At 39.8% G+C, this 16,363-nt stretch overlaps 1 protein-coding gene across 1 annotated transcript; it reads left to right on the top strand.

Annotated features, from left to right (window-relative positions):
- Positions 1-14,126, top strand: fbl (fibrillarin). The gene is made up of 9 exons (XM_055023148.1): positions 1-135; positions 2,751-2,843; positions 3,149-3,304; positions 4,068-4,162; positions 4,241-4,411; positions 11,239-11,371; positions 11,710-11,822; positions 13,275-13,420; positions 13,671-14,126. The coding sequence occupies exons 1-9, from the start codon at positions 126-128 to the stop codon at positions 13,693-13,695; spliced, it is 942 nt and encodes a 313-aa protein (XP_054879123.1). The 5' UTR covers positions 1-125; the 3' UTR covers positions 13,696-14,126.
- Positions 14,127-16,363: the final 2,237 nt, after the last annotated feature.

The raw sequence follows: 16,363 nt of genomic DNA on the forward strand, positions 1-16,363 counted from the left end.
TCTGCGCATGCGCGGTACCTCCACACGTGTTCACTGTATGTGGTGAAAAGCAGATTTGGAGTTGCTGTCGGAAGAGCGTCGCACAAGTTTTCGGGTTGTTGTTTCATCGCTAATCTTCAACTAACATGAGACCAGGTATAGTAACGTCACGTGTGACGGGGTTTAGGTCCCGTTTAATGGAGTTTTTGATGTCTTGTTCTGGGTTCAGAGGTTCAGAAAAGAAATTGGCCTTCCTCTCCGTCGCAGTCTTTTTAAAGAATAGTGGGAATCACTCTAGGTGAAAATAAGATGCTACCAGGTATAGGGTCGCGTTATTAGATACATAATGTATCTAATATCCAATGCATAAAGTTGGATTCATTAGTAAAGTTTCATCGGTAAATTGCAGCGCGTAGTTCGAGCTGGAACCTCGTCGTCTTGCTAAGCACGTGCTGTTGACCCACCGAGGCGCGAGGAGCAGAAAACAGCAGGAAGATCCCGAGAAGCTTCACGGCCTGCTTTGTTCTGGTGGAGATGGACGAGCATTAACACGTGGTTAGCATTAACAGAGACTGTTTCCTCAACGACAAGTACAGATGTTGGAACAAAAAGATTTTACCTAAGAAATAGTTGAGTTAAAATGCATGACTTTTGATTGAAAGTTTAAGTAAACTAAAATGTTTTTAGATTTTGGAACATCGGAATTCTGTACATTGTGACAAGTGCTTACTAAGGGGAATTTTGTCCCAAATAAAATGGATAAAACAAATTACTTCACAGAAACTGAAATGAAGATTGTAAAGGAGAAGGGGAATGTTTGATTGGCAAACCTAACAATGAGGCATTTTTCTCACAGCTTGTTACACTTTCTAAAAGACTTTCTTCCTTCCAGCTATTTATTTATTTTTTTGCTGGAAGTAAAAGAAAAAAACACCAGCTTGTTTAGCCCCTTTGCTGTGATGTACATGTGAGTCAATGGATTAATGAGGACATCTATGTAATAAAGGGGTTGTAACATATTTTGTGACAAATACATTGCTAGTTCAAAAATCTCTTGAAATTAAATGGTTCATAACTGTATTATATTTAAAACCAATGCCTTATTTTAAAAAATCCTACAAAAAAAACTCGTTTTCATAATGTTCATAATTTTCCCCTCTCTGCACCACTCAGGTTTGGTTACCAGTTCTGGAACCCGATCAAAACTTCTCAGTGTCATTACTTTGAGAAATAATTTGATTTGCCGAAAATGATCAAATGTTACAATTCATTGAGAAGAGATAGAGTGATATTCACCATCCAGCGTTGGCTGCTCTTAGCTCACCTTCAGGGTTTCACCAAATGAGCACAGATTGTAGTAAGAGTTCTGCTTTTATCTTATTTTACACCCTCTCTCTAAGGGGTGCTTAAACAGTTTTTGTTATGTGTAACCTAGAAGACTGCTGCCAGTTCTGTATGTTATGGTTATGTAAGCATGCAGCAGTGTGCATGAGAGCAGATAAGACACAGAGGAAAGACACAGAATCATTTTATCCATAACAATAAACATGTGTAGGTCACTGCATGTATTATATTAAAGAACTGTTACGTGAGCAGTAAATTAATCAGTTAGTAACCCAAGGTTTCTCCCCAGTGTATTATAAGCCTAGCGGAGCTGCCAGGCTTTACTTGCCTGCAGACCCCACCAGACTAAGTGTTGGTTGTTTTGTGTTTTTGGCTTGGTTTTGTTTTTTTATTTAAAAAACACCTCAGACTGCATGCCATCTCTGCTGTGCTCAGAATTTCACTGGCAGAGCAGAATCGTTCCTAAAAGATAGGTTTTGTAGTTGAGGCATTGAACAAGGCATGAAGCTGGCAGCGCACACCAATCACACTGCAGGCCTCTACGCCCAGTGTGCCATCATAGCTGCATCTTTCAAGTTTACCTCAGTGCGGTTTGCGCCCCACATCTCACTCAAATTGGAGGATTTGGAAAGTGTTCTTGTAGGATTCATTTGTGTCAGAATTTATTCTAAGCCCCTGTGAGGACTGCTTTTTCTTCTGACAATACTGCATCAAGGTATAAGTCAAGTTTAAAAGTCACAGCGCCTGCTCTGCTTGCGCAAGGTCTATGTGAACCGCAGGTATAATCTATAGTCCTGCTTTCAGATGTTCATGTGCAGTAAGAATGATTTATCTTTGTGAACAAAGAATTATGTGCACCATGTGCGTTTACAACTCACACACTGGCCCAGTGCGTGGCTCTGTCTGCGCTGATCAAGTTTATGTACTGTTCCTCGGTGGAGCGGTGTTGGTGGAGCGGTGTTTCAGCCTCTGGAGGAAGTATCGCACTTGCCTCACGCTGTTTTTTTTGTTCGATTGTTTTGCAGTGCCATAATGCTTCACATTGCGTCATATCAAATGATTTGTCTACTTAATCAGGCAGAGTTGCTGCGTCTCTATCTCATTAGAACTTGTCTTGTTTGTCTTCAAAAAACATTTGGGAAATTTAGACAAAGGCAGAAGACTGAGCCTGTATGGGACTGTGTGAAATGATGGAGTGTTTGTGGGTGTCAGGATAAACTGGCTTCATTCACTGTACATTGACTTGGATCAGTGAATACTTTGGTATATTTTATAATGTATTTTAATAAAGCTGTTCAACTATTGATGAATCAGTGTTCTTATTGGTGAGGAGAATGTTTGCGTGTTAACCTCAGTGTGTGTGTGCTGCACTTCCTGAAAGGCTTGTTTTGTCCTGGATGTTCTCAGCTGAAATGTATCTCCTAAAGGTTTCAGTCCACGTGGAGACAGAGGAGGACGAGGCGGAGGCCGTGGAGGATTCAGAGGTGGCTTCGGTGACCGGGGGGGCAGAGGAGGAAGAGGTGAGAAAGCACAGTCTATTTTGTGTTGATTTGTAGCGAATTAATGTTTAGAACCAAATGTTAAAATCTCATGAGTTGAAAGATTTTGTCCAACCGAGCCAATAATAGTTCAAATACATCAAGTGTCTGTTCTCACTTTCCAACTGACTGGAACATAAGCAAGATGGAGCCCTGCTGGTGTCGACCACTTTATGCGTTTTGAGTTCTTGATTCAACACACCTCAGTCACATGACGGGTCTGTCTGCTTTCCACCTGGCAGGTCTGAAATTCTTTGTGACGCCAGGCTCTGATGTTTGTCTTTCAGGTGGAGGCTTTAGGTCCCCAGACGGTGGAGGATTTCGAGGCAGAGGTGGCGGGAGAGGCACCCCAAGAGGCAGAGGAGGCAGAGGAGGAAGGGGTGGCGGCAGAGGAGGCTTGGGAGGAGGAAAAAGGGTTCTGATCGAACCTCACAGACATGAAGGTTATTATCAAGCATTAGTCAAGCAGATTTCTATCTGTAAAAGGCTTTAATATGCTGTCTGACATGTTAAGCATGAAGTCGCATGTTGCTTTGAGTCCCCACTTTTTAGTTTTAATCAGGAGTGCGCCAATAAATTGGAAAGGTTTCCTTGCTTGATGTCCTTGACGCTCCAATTTACGCTCTTGTCTACTTAGCAACATTATTATATTGTGACTTTTCAGATTGTCTGACTTAGACTTAGACTTGTACTTTATTGATCCCTTGGGAAGACTCCCTCTGGAAATTAAAGTTACCAACAGCTTACAGGCAAAAAAGTGGCACACAGTGCGCAAAGTGCAAAAGAATACAAAAAAATACAAATTAAATACAAGGTACACAGTAAATGTAAAAAGAATATAAATACAAAACAAAGAATATAAATACAACACAAAGGAAAATATAGGAATTTGGTGGATAGATTGACCAGTGATATGGTATTTCACTGTATGGTTTGGCCTGATAAGTGCAACACCATATCACTGGTCAATCTATCCACCAAATTCCTATATTTTCCTTTGTGTTGTATTTATATTCTTTGACTGGAACTCCAATCGCTGCAGCCCTGGCTTCAATCAGTTTAGCTTCCTCTGAAAATTTGACTGAACATGGGAAGTAGATTAGAAATGAAAACAAAATGGCGTTGCATATTTAGAATGTTTGAGTATCTGGGTGTTAATTTGAGTATCCATCAGTAAATTGGTGTGTGTGTATGTGTGTGTGTTAGGAGTCTTTATCTGCAGAGGGAAGGAGGACGCCCTGGTCACCAAGAACTTGGTGGTGGGAGAATCTGTGTATGGAGAGAAGAGAATGAGTGTGGAGGTAAAGTGTGACTTCAGTGGCTGATTTGTTTGCTGATCAGTATTGATTGTCCCAATAACTAGGTGTGTTTTTTGTCAGGAAGGAGAAACCAAGATTGAGTACAGAGCCTGGAATCCTTTCCGTTCAAAGCTGGCAGCGGCTATTCTAGGTGGAATTGACAAGATCCATATCAAACCTGGAGCTAAGGTCATGTACCTGGGGGCCGCCTCTGGGACCACCGTGTCCCACGTCTCAGACATTGTTGGACCGGTGAGTATGGCTCTTCAGTTTGATTTCTCCTTTCAAACATCATCTGAGGGCAGATGATGTGCATCTGGTTAATGCTCTTAACATGCATCATTTGGCTCCATAGACATTTATTGTCTTTTCATGAGCTGCTTCTCTTATTTGTCTCATGAGTTCAACCATAAGCCAGGACACATACAGGACAAGTCTGTTTCTGTCTGAAGACACTTTCTGGACCAGACTAAGGCTTTATGTCTCTGACTTGGGATTTAAGCAGAGTGATGCTGCCTTGGGAACATTTTAAGTTGACCCTTAAATAGACTTCCTCTTAGTGGCCAGCTGGATGTTCTGTTCCAGTATTCCTCCTTTCATAAAGCTGATTTTGATTTGTTGGTTCTTGCATAGCTTGTAATTGCTGTTCCTGATTTTTAATAATAATTTTATTTTCTGTCAGAAAATGTCTGATTGGCTATTAAAGCCAGTCACCCACAGATTGATCTCTAGTTTTCATCAAGTACTTCATTTAGCTGTGTTAAGAGTTTAAATTTTCCCCAATTGCTACGCTTTGCCCTTTGCCTATGTAATGTGGCTGTTCCAGGTTATGAAGCTTTAGGAACTTGTTTGCACTGTAAACAACCGTCCTCCACTGCAGAGAGAGAAAAGCTGAGCTGAACGAGACGGCGGATAGAAGTGATGAGTAGGCCTGTCATGATAACAGATTTTGCTGGGCGATAAAGTGTCTCAAAAGTTATTGCGATAAACGATAATATTGTTTGAAGACCTTTTTACATTGATTTAATGCAAATTATGTAATAATACATGCGATTTCCTGCCAAAGATAGATACGCTTTACTTTCAAAAGACACAACACTGGGACTGATACACAAAATAAATAAAACAACCAAAACCAAAAATAAAATAGATTCTCAGTCTCCATGAACAATAAATGTACTTGAATAAAACCTAAATAACAAAGCAAAAGTGTAAATGAATACTCCATTCAACCAAAAGAGTGCAGATTATGAAGTCTGTATAGTATAATACCCTTCAGTAATCATTAAATTTAAATAGAGAAGAATCCGACTGCCTGATGCAATAGTTCACACTACAGGATTTTTTACCCCAAACGACAATCTTAGAACATTATTCGTTCTGAAATTGTCACTTGTGTGTTACGGTAGATTGTTGTGGCCGCTCCAATCGAAATCACGGATTTATCCAGACTGGGAGAGTGACGCAGCCTGTTGAATGTGACCGGTAGCCAATCAGAAAGCGCGGATTCTCCTCGTGCTTTCTGAGGGGAAACACGGAGGGAATCCCGAACAGCTGACACGATGCAACCCGAAGTCCAGCAGACATCGGAAACAACATGAATGTTTATTCAACAGTTTGTGCAAAGAAAATATAAATAACTAGGGGAGGAGTTGGAGCAAAATTTCTACCAGAAAACCCGGAAACTTTTCAGCTGTTCTTCGTCAATGTGACATAAATAGGTTACAATAATTTTCATTCAATCAGGACTGACACTAGCTACATGCATTGCAAGCAGATTGTAGTAAGGAATTGATTAATGCCTGGTTTCAATATTAGTGAACTGGACTTATTATTTTGTGTCCATTGTTGGAAACAACACGGTTCTATCGAACCATTATAGCGAGGCTTTCTGTCGGCTAATGTGTCTTTCAGGTTTTGATAATGGGCCGACAATCGGCGACATAACATCGTGCAGCGCGCGCTGGGCATTACACTAAGAAAATAAGGAAGGGAGGGTCAGTGGAGAGCACCGGAGTTGAGCCATTTTTCGTTCTGTGTCATCAACAGTGAGAGAAAAAGGCAGGAAGAAACGACATAGATGATAATTGAAATGAGATCGATAGTTTTAATTTATCGTGCGATTAATTGATTTATCGTTTATCGCGACAGGCCTAGTGATGAGGCACATTTCCCAAACTGTGTCGACACTGTTTGGGAAACACTGTAACTGTTTTGCTTTGTCACTTACAGTGACATCTGCTAGATTTAGAAAGTAATTGCAGGCAAATTCAATAAAGACAGGAGTGTTAACTAGGCCTGTCACGATACCAAATTTTCCTGAGCGATTGTCTCAAAAATTATTGCGATAAATGGTAATATTGTTTGAAGACCTTTTTACACTGATTTGATGGAAATGATGTAATAATGCATGCCAAATATAGGTACATCTTATTTTCAAAAGAACACTTAACACTGGAACTGATGAAACAACCAAAAACAAAAATAAAATGGATTCTCAGTCTCTATCAACAAAAAATGTAACTGGATAAAAACTCAACAATATAAAGTCAAAGCGGAAATAAATACTGCATTCAACCAAAATTGTGCAGATTATGAAGAAGTTGTTTACTATATCGCCTGGTAAACCCGGTAACTTTTCAGCTGTTCTTTGTCAATGTGACAGAAATATGTTATCATGATTTTCATTCAGTCAGGACTGACACTGGCCACATGCATTGCAGTAGAGCATTGATTAATGGCTGGTTTTAAAATTAGTTAGCTGGACTTGTAGCCATTATTTACACCATGCAACAGTCATTATATTGCTTGGTTCCTAGAGATGAGCAGGTGTCACCACAAGGGGGCGCCTATTCCCTTTTTCCTTTGTTGTACTATTGTGCAGAGTGAGAACTCTTGTAGAGGAGATGATCAGTGATGAAGAGGAGCAGCGGTAAACTGTCGTTACTTTTCCCATGTATGAGACTATAATCTACGGAGATCTGGCTTTAGATGGACGAAGCGAAATAAAGTGAAAGTGTGGAAAACTTCAACAGTTCGTCCTGCTGTTTTGGGTTAGAGTGGCTAACCGCCATTGCTAACTCCTTCTCCAATCTCTCTTGGCACCGTCACAACCACACGAACCGTTATACTTAGTGTTTCTGTTGGTTAATGTGTGGCCTCTCAGGTTTTGAAAATGGGCCGACAATTGGCCGACAGCTTTAAGATCGTTAGTGTGCACTGGGCATTAAGGAAATGAGGAAGAGAGGGTCAGTGGAGAGCACCGCCGTTTAGCCTTTTTCATTCGGAGTCATCTACAGAAAGAGAAAAAGGCCGGAAGAAACAATATAGCCGATAATTGAAATGAGGTCGATAGCGGCCTAGTGTTAACCAGTTCCTCCACGATGCCTCAGCATTGTGGAGGAACTCCATTTACAGTAAGACAGAACCTGGGAGTAAATCCTACATTTTTCACCTTCAATATAAATAAAAGTTAACTCATGTAAACTAAGTCAAATGTCCTATGGAAAGGAATTTGAATAATCCGGAAAAAAATGATCAAATGCGGAAATGAGGATGGAATAATTACTTTTCATGATGAGATCAAAATGATCCCACATGGGAGAAAACTTCATCTTCCTTGGTTGATCCATGCTGGTAGTCAAATACGAACCAAAAACCAACGCAAAGCTAAAAACACAAATTATCACCATCTAACAAAACCCACAAACGTGTCGACATACTTTCTTTCTCATCAACACAATTTGGTGCGGTCACATCCAAACGACACAGGAACCACATCGGTCACATGGTTTTCCTTAAAGGTATACACGCCCCGACATGGGTTTCATCTTGTTTGCTCGGTGCATGTGCCGAGGTTTCTGTGTTGTCTGGCCCATCACTAGCGGATAGGAGTGATTTAATATATGGAAGAATGATCAACACGGACTGAACGGCTTCCTTTACTTCCTCTGCTGACATTGCTAAAACTACAGGAAGACTACAATTCTAAAACAGCGCAGAATATTGACATCATAACTTCTCCTGCTGGTTGCTGATTGGCTGGTCAAAAATTGGCCGAAGGCAATCCGAGGTAAGGCGAAAAGGCCCAGATTAGTGGTGGGCCAAGCGATCTCCCTCTTTCTTCACACCATGCAGGCACATGGCAGCAACCTTGGAGCAATGCATCAACACAACAAATGTAATGACATTTAAAAAACAAGCACTTTACAGAGTTTGGCTACATCAAGACTTACTACATTTAGAAAGACATCCAAAGCAGACATCCAAGACAGCAGGTACAGCAGCACACAATTTTCAACACTCACAGGAGCATGACTATCAGAAGTCTAACTAAATAATCCAAAAGATAATTTAAGTCATGGAGCCAGAGGGGTAAGACGCTGTGTTCTGCTCTTTCTGTTTAACTTCTGCAACTCACTACTGAGACATAATATTTCATAGACGAAATACCATTTCCGCTCCACAGTGAACTCTCACATTAAACCTCTCCTTAAAGGTGGAGAATGTAACTTAATTTTATTTTTTTTACATGTATATTAAAAGTTTTGCTGTCCGAACATAAGACGGATAATCCCTGAAAGAAATTGAGCTCCTCTGCCTCCTCCAGGTCTTCTGCAGAATTACAACCAATCAGAACTAGCACAAAATAATTAGCCATCATCTCGAGCAGTTTTGATTTAGCAATTTAGGATTGTTTATTTTAAAGCAACCTGCACTTGACTTTAAATGTTTTGTTTTTTACTTCAGAATATTTGATATAGGCAGCGTTGTGAGGTTTATTTGACTTTTTGAGGACCTTAGTTTTAAATATTATCACTGATTGCAGGTTTTTCTGTTGTCTTTTTGACTCAATTGTTTCATTGTGCCTGCAAGTATTTTCGTGTGATGGGTATCGGAATCGGCAGCATATAATCTGATAGGAGCATCTCTAACCCACACTATGCTGGAAGCAAAAACAATTTTTTTTAACAGAATTACACAGCAGGGCAATGGTCTTCCTGGCTAATTAATCTTTAAGTCACCGACCATATTTCTTACTGCTGCCAGTGTTACCAAAACCAGGGTTTCCTCCAGAAAACTTGCTAAGCCCGGTGGTCGGGGCGCCGAGGCGTCCACAGTGTTTTTCTATTGAAAGATGTTAAGTAGACAGGAAATGTACAAATATTACTGGGTAATTATATGTTATGGGAAAACATTGCTAGTGAAACGCTATTTAAACCCACAACTAGTCTTAAAAACAACATATCAAAAAATACAATTAAAATGAATATCAGTTATTTGGGTCTCTATTCCCTAAAGCTTCAGCAGCCACATAAATGCTAATATTTTAACACAGACCACAAATACATAAAAATATTAATTTGTTTATTGAGATGATCAATGTTGCTAAATTTGATTTAATGGTTTCAGAATAAATAAATTAAAATATTTTAAATTAACATATATGAGTGAGATTTCAAGGAGCTGGCAAGTTTACTTTGTAAAAGATCAAAGAACAATATTCATAAATAGTTTTGTTACCATAGCAACAATCTGATGCTATGAGTTTAATCTTTGAGCTTGAGCTCTATTTGTTCACAAATACAAATTGATAAACTGAAATTATAACGTGTTGCTTTTTAGGTTGGACAATTAAACCGCTCTCCCAGATTAAATCTAACACATTAGCTGTTAGAGGAGCTGATGTTTCTAGCAGGAAGAGGGGCCCCTAAGTCAAATTGTGCTCCAGGCCTCAGACAGCCTTGGACCGGCCCTGCACGATGAGTTAAATCCGCTGCACTGACCAGAGGTGCTCAACAAACAGGAGATTTAATTAAGTGCTGCGAATGTGGCTTTAGTAGCTCTTCCATTTTGTGTCTGTTGAGTTTTTAACACGGAAACACAGAAACTGTTCTGGCTGCTGGAGTTACTGGGATGAGACTTTCAGATTCTTCATGGCTGTGCGCATTAACTCTGTCTAAGTAGACAAAGCATTTGGAATGGTTTAATGCATCGGAAAAATTATACTAAAAATAATAATAAAATAATATAAAACCAGCGTGATGCATGACTTCGAGGTGATTGCAGAAGCTCCTCACCAGCCTGAACCTGCATGATGAGGTTAGCGTTGGTTCGTTAAACACTAACGTGCTGGCTAACCAGGACCATATCCATAAACTTTACAGCGCAGACAGAACATGGTGCTGTGCAGCGTGTTAAGACGTAAACACCGCATAATATTTTGTTAAAAAATATAACTCATTCTCATCTCTCGCTCAACGCACACTTCTGAATTCACTTCTACAAGTTATTCCTGCGGTTCACATAGACCTGCGCAGCCAGCGCTAACTCGGTTTGTTTTAAACTCCTACCTTGAGTTCTCCAAAGAAACATAAGTCCTCACAGGATGTTGATAAATATTCATACAGGTCAGCCTGTATGAATAGAGGCTAATTGGTGGTCTAATTAAGCAATTGATTGCATGATTAATTAAAATGAACTCGATTTTGATTGTGATAATTTTTGAAGTGTCCAGTTTGAGTGAAAGGAGGTGTGTGCGAATCTGCGGTGAGGTAAAGTTGATCAAGCAGCGGTAGCGTGCAGAGGCAACTTGTTATTGGTCCGCGCACTGCCGGCTTTAAATGCATAAACTATAAAGCTATAATAAACCTATATTTTAGGAATAAATCTGCTCCACAAGTGAAAATGCTTGCAATCTTTAAAAGGCTTTAAAAGAAAAAAAATTGAGTGATTTTAAAATTATTATTTTCCTAAAACCATAAACAAGCAACGTGGAGGGGCTAGTAAAGCATGGTGGGCCGCCAGGCTTATAATCCCCCTGTGGGAGACCCTGCAAAACCAATATGGAACAATGTAGATATAATTGAACAGGAGTTTCTGTATTTGACTTACACAAACCCGGCAGGTCCAGAAGCAAAGAATAACACTACGTATCCTCATAAATGAATATGGTTTCTAGCTCTGTACATGATGCTCAACAGAAGGCTTTTAGATGTGCATACAGAAAAACAGCTACTGTTCAACAGAAGAGTAAAGCCTTCATTTAAGTAAATATAACACTTTTCTTTTGGTCACAGGAGGGACTGGTCTATGCGGTGGAGTTCTCCCATCGATCAGGTCGTGATCTTCTCAACGTGGCAAAGAAACGCACCAATATCATTCCAATCATTGAAGACGCCAGGCATCCACACAAATACCGCATGTTGGTTGGTAGGTAGTTCTGGAAACACCAGTCCTCTTATTGCCCCACTAGGACAGATGGGGCCGTGGGCGTGAGCTGTATGTCATAAACATGTCTGTTTCACACAGTTCCTGCTTCTCCAACCAATTCTGTTGAACAGAACGAAGAAGCTCCTGTATTCCAGCTTGTAACATCTGAACAACTTGTTACTAAAATAAGTGTTTACTTGGAGAAAAGCTACCTGTTTAGTGGCTTCATGGATAATATCCTGTTGAACACCTGGTTGAATGTCACTCATTTGTCCAGCCAGCTGGTGAAAGAGCAAATCATGCATCATATATTTATTCACTGTTGCTTTTTCTTTTAGGCATGGTGGATGTCATTTTTGCCGATGTGGCCCAGCCTGACCAGACGAGGATTGTTGCTTTGAATGCTCACAACTTCCTGAAAAATGGAGGACACTTTGTTATCTCAATTAAGGTTTGTTCATAACTTTATCAAAAGATGGTAAATCTTTGAATAAAAGGCTGATTGCTGAGCATAAAGCTTGATTTTTGGTGCAAATGCGTCCAATGTCAGACTTGCCTGTTGTAATTCCACAGCCAATTTATCAAGAGCAGAGGGTGCTTTGTGATAAGTTGGTGAAATCTGAAATTTCACTCAAATCAGGCGAGCATACTGGTAATTGAGAAAGAAGCATATCACTGGTGGTCTAATTAAGCAATAAGTAATCGATTGCATGATTAACTAAAATGAGCTCAATAATTTTGATTGTGATATTTTTGAAGGGCAATTTCTTTACATCAGCTTCATTTATTTAGGTTGTGTTTTTTTATTTACTGGTTTTGGTTGTTTATTTTGGATATTTAAAATATCTTCCAGTGCCATTACAAAATAAAAGTTTATTAGTGTCTCAGTGAGACACTATTAAGTATCTTCCAGTTAAACTAGTTGTTGTGATAGGTCTAGTTGTAATTGAAGCCTGTTATGCATTTAGTGGTTTAAACCCTGAGACCAAACACCCTGCCAGGCTGCCTGGGGTACAGGTTTTAGAGTGTGTCTCTGTCAGTGGGCCATAGGCAGGGTACGCCCAACCAACGGACTGCTTGCCACTCTGTCTCTTTGAGGAATTTAGCTATAAAATGCAAGGAAGTGTGGATGATGGCTTCACTTTCCTTTTGGAAGGTTTGTTTGTACCTGACTCAGAGGGCTTTCTTTTCCTAGTACTCTCAATTGAATTCAAATTGTTCAACAAAGCAATTGTACCGAGTTATTAAATGATCTTTTATTCATTTTCATTTTGCGATTAAATGTGTGTAGGTTGTGTGTTTTCATTGACTTTTTATCCTCTGCAGAACATCCTGGAATGGATGTGTGTACGTAGGATTTATATTTTTGTGCTGATGAACCAAGAGTTGCTAACAGTGGGGTGACTGTTGACTCCAAACATGCAGACATGAGCTGTGGACTGCTCTGTCAGTGAAACCTCTCTCACAGGCAGCAGAAGACAACTGGTTGACTTTTAGGCATTTGATGAGGTAGAGAAGATCGAGATAGAATTGGCTTCCTGTGTAAGCATTGGCTGATCTCCCAAAGTTTAGAAAGTCAGCACAGATAAATAGTTGCATCCTTAATCTCATCACCTTACAGAATGACAACTATTTCGGCAGCACATGGTCATGATGTGAAGAACAGGTAAAATGCATCTCATAAAGGATGATTTAGATTTTAACTTGAGTGAACTGCAGAACCTTTATTGTGACTGGGTGTAGGAATGAAGATGAATGTACTAAGCATATTTTCACCAGATGAATTAGTCCAACTCTGCTTTTATTCTGCCACATTAAGATCCCTGTGTTTAGGGGTGATGTACTCAGTGAAGTTGATGCATGTGAAATTGTGAAACTCAAGCCTTTTCGGTGTTGTTTTTAGGCCAACTGTATCGACTCCACAGCAGCTCCAGAGGCAGTTTTTGCTTCTGAAGTGAAGAAGATGAGTGCTGAGAACATGAAGCCCCAGGAACAGCTGACTCTGGAGCCTTATGAGAGAGACCACGCTGTGGTGGTGGGCATCTACAGGTAACCTCACATCCCTGCTCCTCAGGACCACCGCTCAAGTCAAACATCCAAACAACTGGATGACAAAGATCTGAGATGAAAATATGCATAGATCTAAATGTGCAAAACCATTCATGTACAAGTTGTTCAATGTTTAAATGGATTGGTCCACCGGGTCGGTACCGCTGTGGGAACAGTTGTAATACTTGTCACTTTCTTTTGATATTCTAAAGTTTGGCAACGCCTGTAATGACTGTTTTTGTGTTTTCAGACCTCCACCTAAACAGAAGAAATGAGGTGTGGAAAAAGAACAGAAGGCTGCCATCACCATCAAGTTAAAGCAAATCTCAATCTCTGTCTACCTGACAGAGGTACAGCTCTGAGCCTCCTTTAGCTTTCTATCTCCATGTAGTGGGAATGCCATTCAATTCTTCCACAGCTGTTGTTTTGTCATATATAAGACATATATTGTACATAAATTTGTGTAAAATATGATTTGTCCTGTTTCTCTTTCTAAGCCTTTTAAAAACTAATCAAACTTTTTAAAGGTAACTAGATTTTATAAAATATATTGGTAAATAAATAAATGTAAACCCAAAGTACATGTAATTGAGTAGAAATTGAAAATCCACAAATGGTTTACTTCTGTGTTCTTTTCTGAGTCTAAATGCAGCATTGTCTGAAGTGTCTTCCTGAGGAAACACAAGATAAAAACTTCTTGGCTGGACTCTCTTGGTTTTCTTCTGCTGTCTAGATAAAATAGTGACAGATCAAAAATTCTGCAGGCAGTTTGCAGGCAATATTGATGCTGTAGGCATATTACCAAACCAGATCAGTCTGCATGCAGTAAGGGTAGTTTTGTTACTGACTTTTTTAATTGAGGGCTTTTGTGGGCATGTTATAGTTTGCTGCTATTTTGTGAAATTTTAAGCAGGATCGGGGGTGATCGGTGATAAATAATGACAAGACGCTGTTCTGCTAGAATAAATGTGTCCTTTTATTCCGCCACAGATTACAGCAAATTCATTCACACAACAAACAATACGCAATGCTTAGATTCTTTCAATCCGCTCTTACCGTGACACAGTGAACCGGAGAGTCGACAGTTCAGGGAAGAGCTGCAGCATCACGTAATTGGGCGTCCGTACTCTACTCCAACGCTACTCTGACTAACTCAACAATGGGACTTTTCTGCTTTTTATACTCATTACTAAAACAACCTCGAATGACAGAAGGGAATGGCCATTTCCCCTCTTCCAGACGGGTTAGCCAATCAGAATGTTACTTCGTTTCGTTTCAATCAACATACAGAACAAGTTCCACTTGGCCTCCTGTGGTCCATGTCTGGACCCCCTGTGGTCCATGGGCTCCAGAGGCCATGAGCATTCCTTGATTCAATCAACATACAGCACTCAACTTCTTAAAATGTGTTGAAAATGTATAAAATGAGCATGAAACATACAGTTTATCAAAGAACATAGAAAATTAAACATATAATATATCAAAAAACATAGAAAATGCGTATATCACTATAAAATGAGCTTGAAATGTACAATTTATCAAAGAACATAGAAAATTCTCATATCAGCTGCTAATTGTATTATACCTGTTTCTGCAGATATAATAGTAGTAACACATTATACTAATACCAAATTAGTCTCTCTTCTGACAAAATTTGGCAAAGTTGACTGCCAAAGTGGAGATGAATGTGTAAAGTTATTGCTTTGAGAGAAATCCAAATGCCATTGCTGTCATCACACTGTTGGTCAGGTTAAGTATAAGGAAGTAGATGATTCATGTAATCTTTGTTGTGATACCAGCCTTTTGAATTCTGGGATGTTTGGTTTGACAAACAGTTGGCCTGTAAGCGGGTCTTTTGAAAAAAAAAATTGTACAGTTTGTCTTTAGCAAGGATGTGTCTTTGGGTAGAATTGGTTGATTTAATGATTCTTTGGCTATTCATTTTTACACCTGATTTTTTTTTATAAAATATTTTGGGTTTATTATTTCACCACATAGTTTAGGCAAAAATTGTACATGCTCCAATGCAGGCATTTCAATATGTCTTTTAAGACGTCTTGTACAGTGATCGTCTTTGGCTTCACCTCTAAATGTACAATTCAGTCAGGAGTCCATTTGTTCAGAGTTAAGATGTCTAATGCGTGCACAAGGGAACAGATCATTAAAAATATGCGGATAATGCAAGAGTGAAGAAATAACGTATTAACACTTTTTTGAAAGCAAACATTGAAATACTTTTTGATGATAGAATGTGTCATTTCCGCAGCAGACAGACGCGCCTGCATTATTCAGTTCTGGTATTTGGAGAAGCCGAGGCCTTAAACTTCCTTTAGACTTGAAGTTCTGCAGCCGCAGCGCAGGATGCCGCAACTTTTCTTTCAAATGTTATAGTTCAGGTCTTGCTGTCGTTTCCGATTCATGCGGCATAATATTGAGTGAAAACATCCCGTTTTTATGTTAAGCTGCTCGTTAAAGCTGCCAAATAAAAGTTATTCTTCTGGAGCCGCATGCTCACAGGATACAACGGTATACTTAAGAATGAACTTTTTCACATTAATATGACCACTTTTGTCGCGAAGACTGGTTGTTGGGAAGCGCTTGCGTTAGGTTTGTTTTGGCAGCCATTTTGTGGGAAATGCCTCAAGAACGCGCTTAAGCGGGAGTGCGCGCTCAATGCAGCCCCTCTCCTTTGACCGATATTTCCGTCAGAGGGGCTGGGCAGACCAGGGTTAGCTGTACCTCTGTCCGCTAAACTACAAAGTGCTATTTTATTGCGTTTACACGACTGCTCCTTCGGCTGTGTTTATGTCCATCATTATGCCCTGTGCGGACTGTCTTCAATTTTCAATGGCAGTATTTTATTAGATAGCTAACATGCTAGCTACTAGCTAGCTAGCTAATGTTAGCCCCCCCCCCCCCTTTTTTTTTTTTTTTTTAAACCTT

The sequence above is a fragment of the Poeciliopsis prolifica genome, unplaced genomic scaffold, assembly GCF_027474105.1.
Source record: "Poeciliopsis prolifica strain line A6 unplaced genomic scaffold, Auburn_PproV2 SCAFFOLD096, whole genome shotgun sequence".
NCBI lineage: Eukaryota > Metazoa > Chordata > Actinopteri > Cyprinodontiformes > Poeciliidae > Poeciliopsis > Poeciliopsis prolifica.

Bases quoted from the DNA above. Each gene is read 5' to 3' on its own strand.
- fbl (XM_055023148.1), top strand. The intron at 11,823-13,274 runs GTTTGTTCATAA...TGTTGTTTTTAG, and splicing joins ACTTTGTTATCTCAATTAAG to GCCAACTGTATCGACTCCAC. The intron at 13,421-13,670 runs GTAACCTCACAT...TTGTGTTTTCAG, and splicing joins GTGGTGGTGGGCATCTACAG to ACCTCCACCTAAACAGAAGA.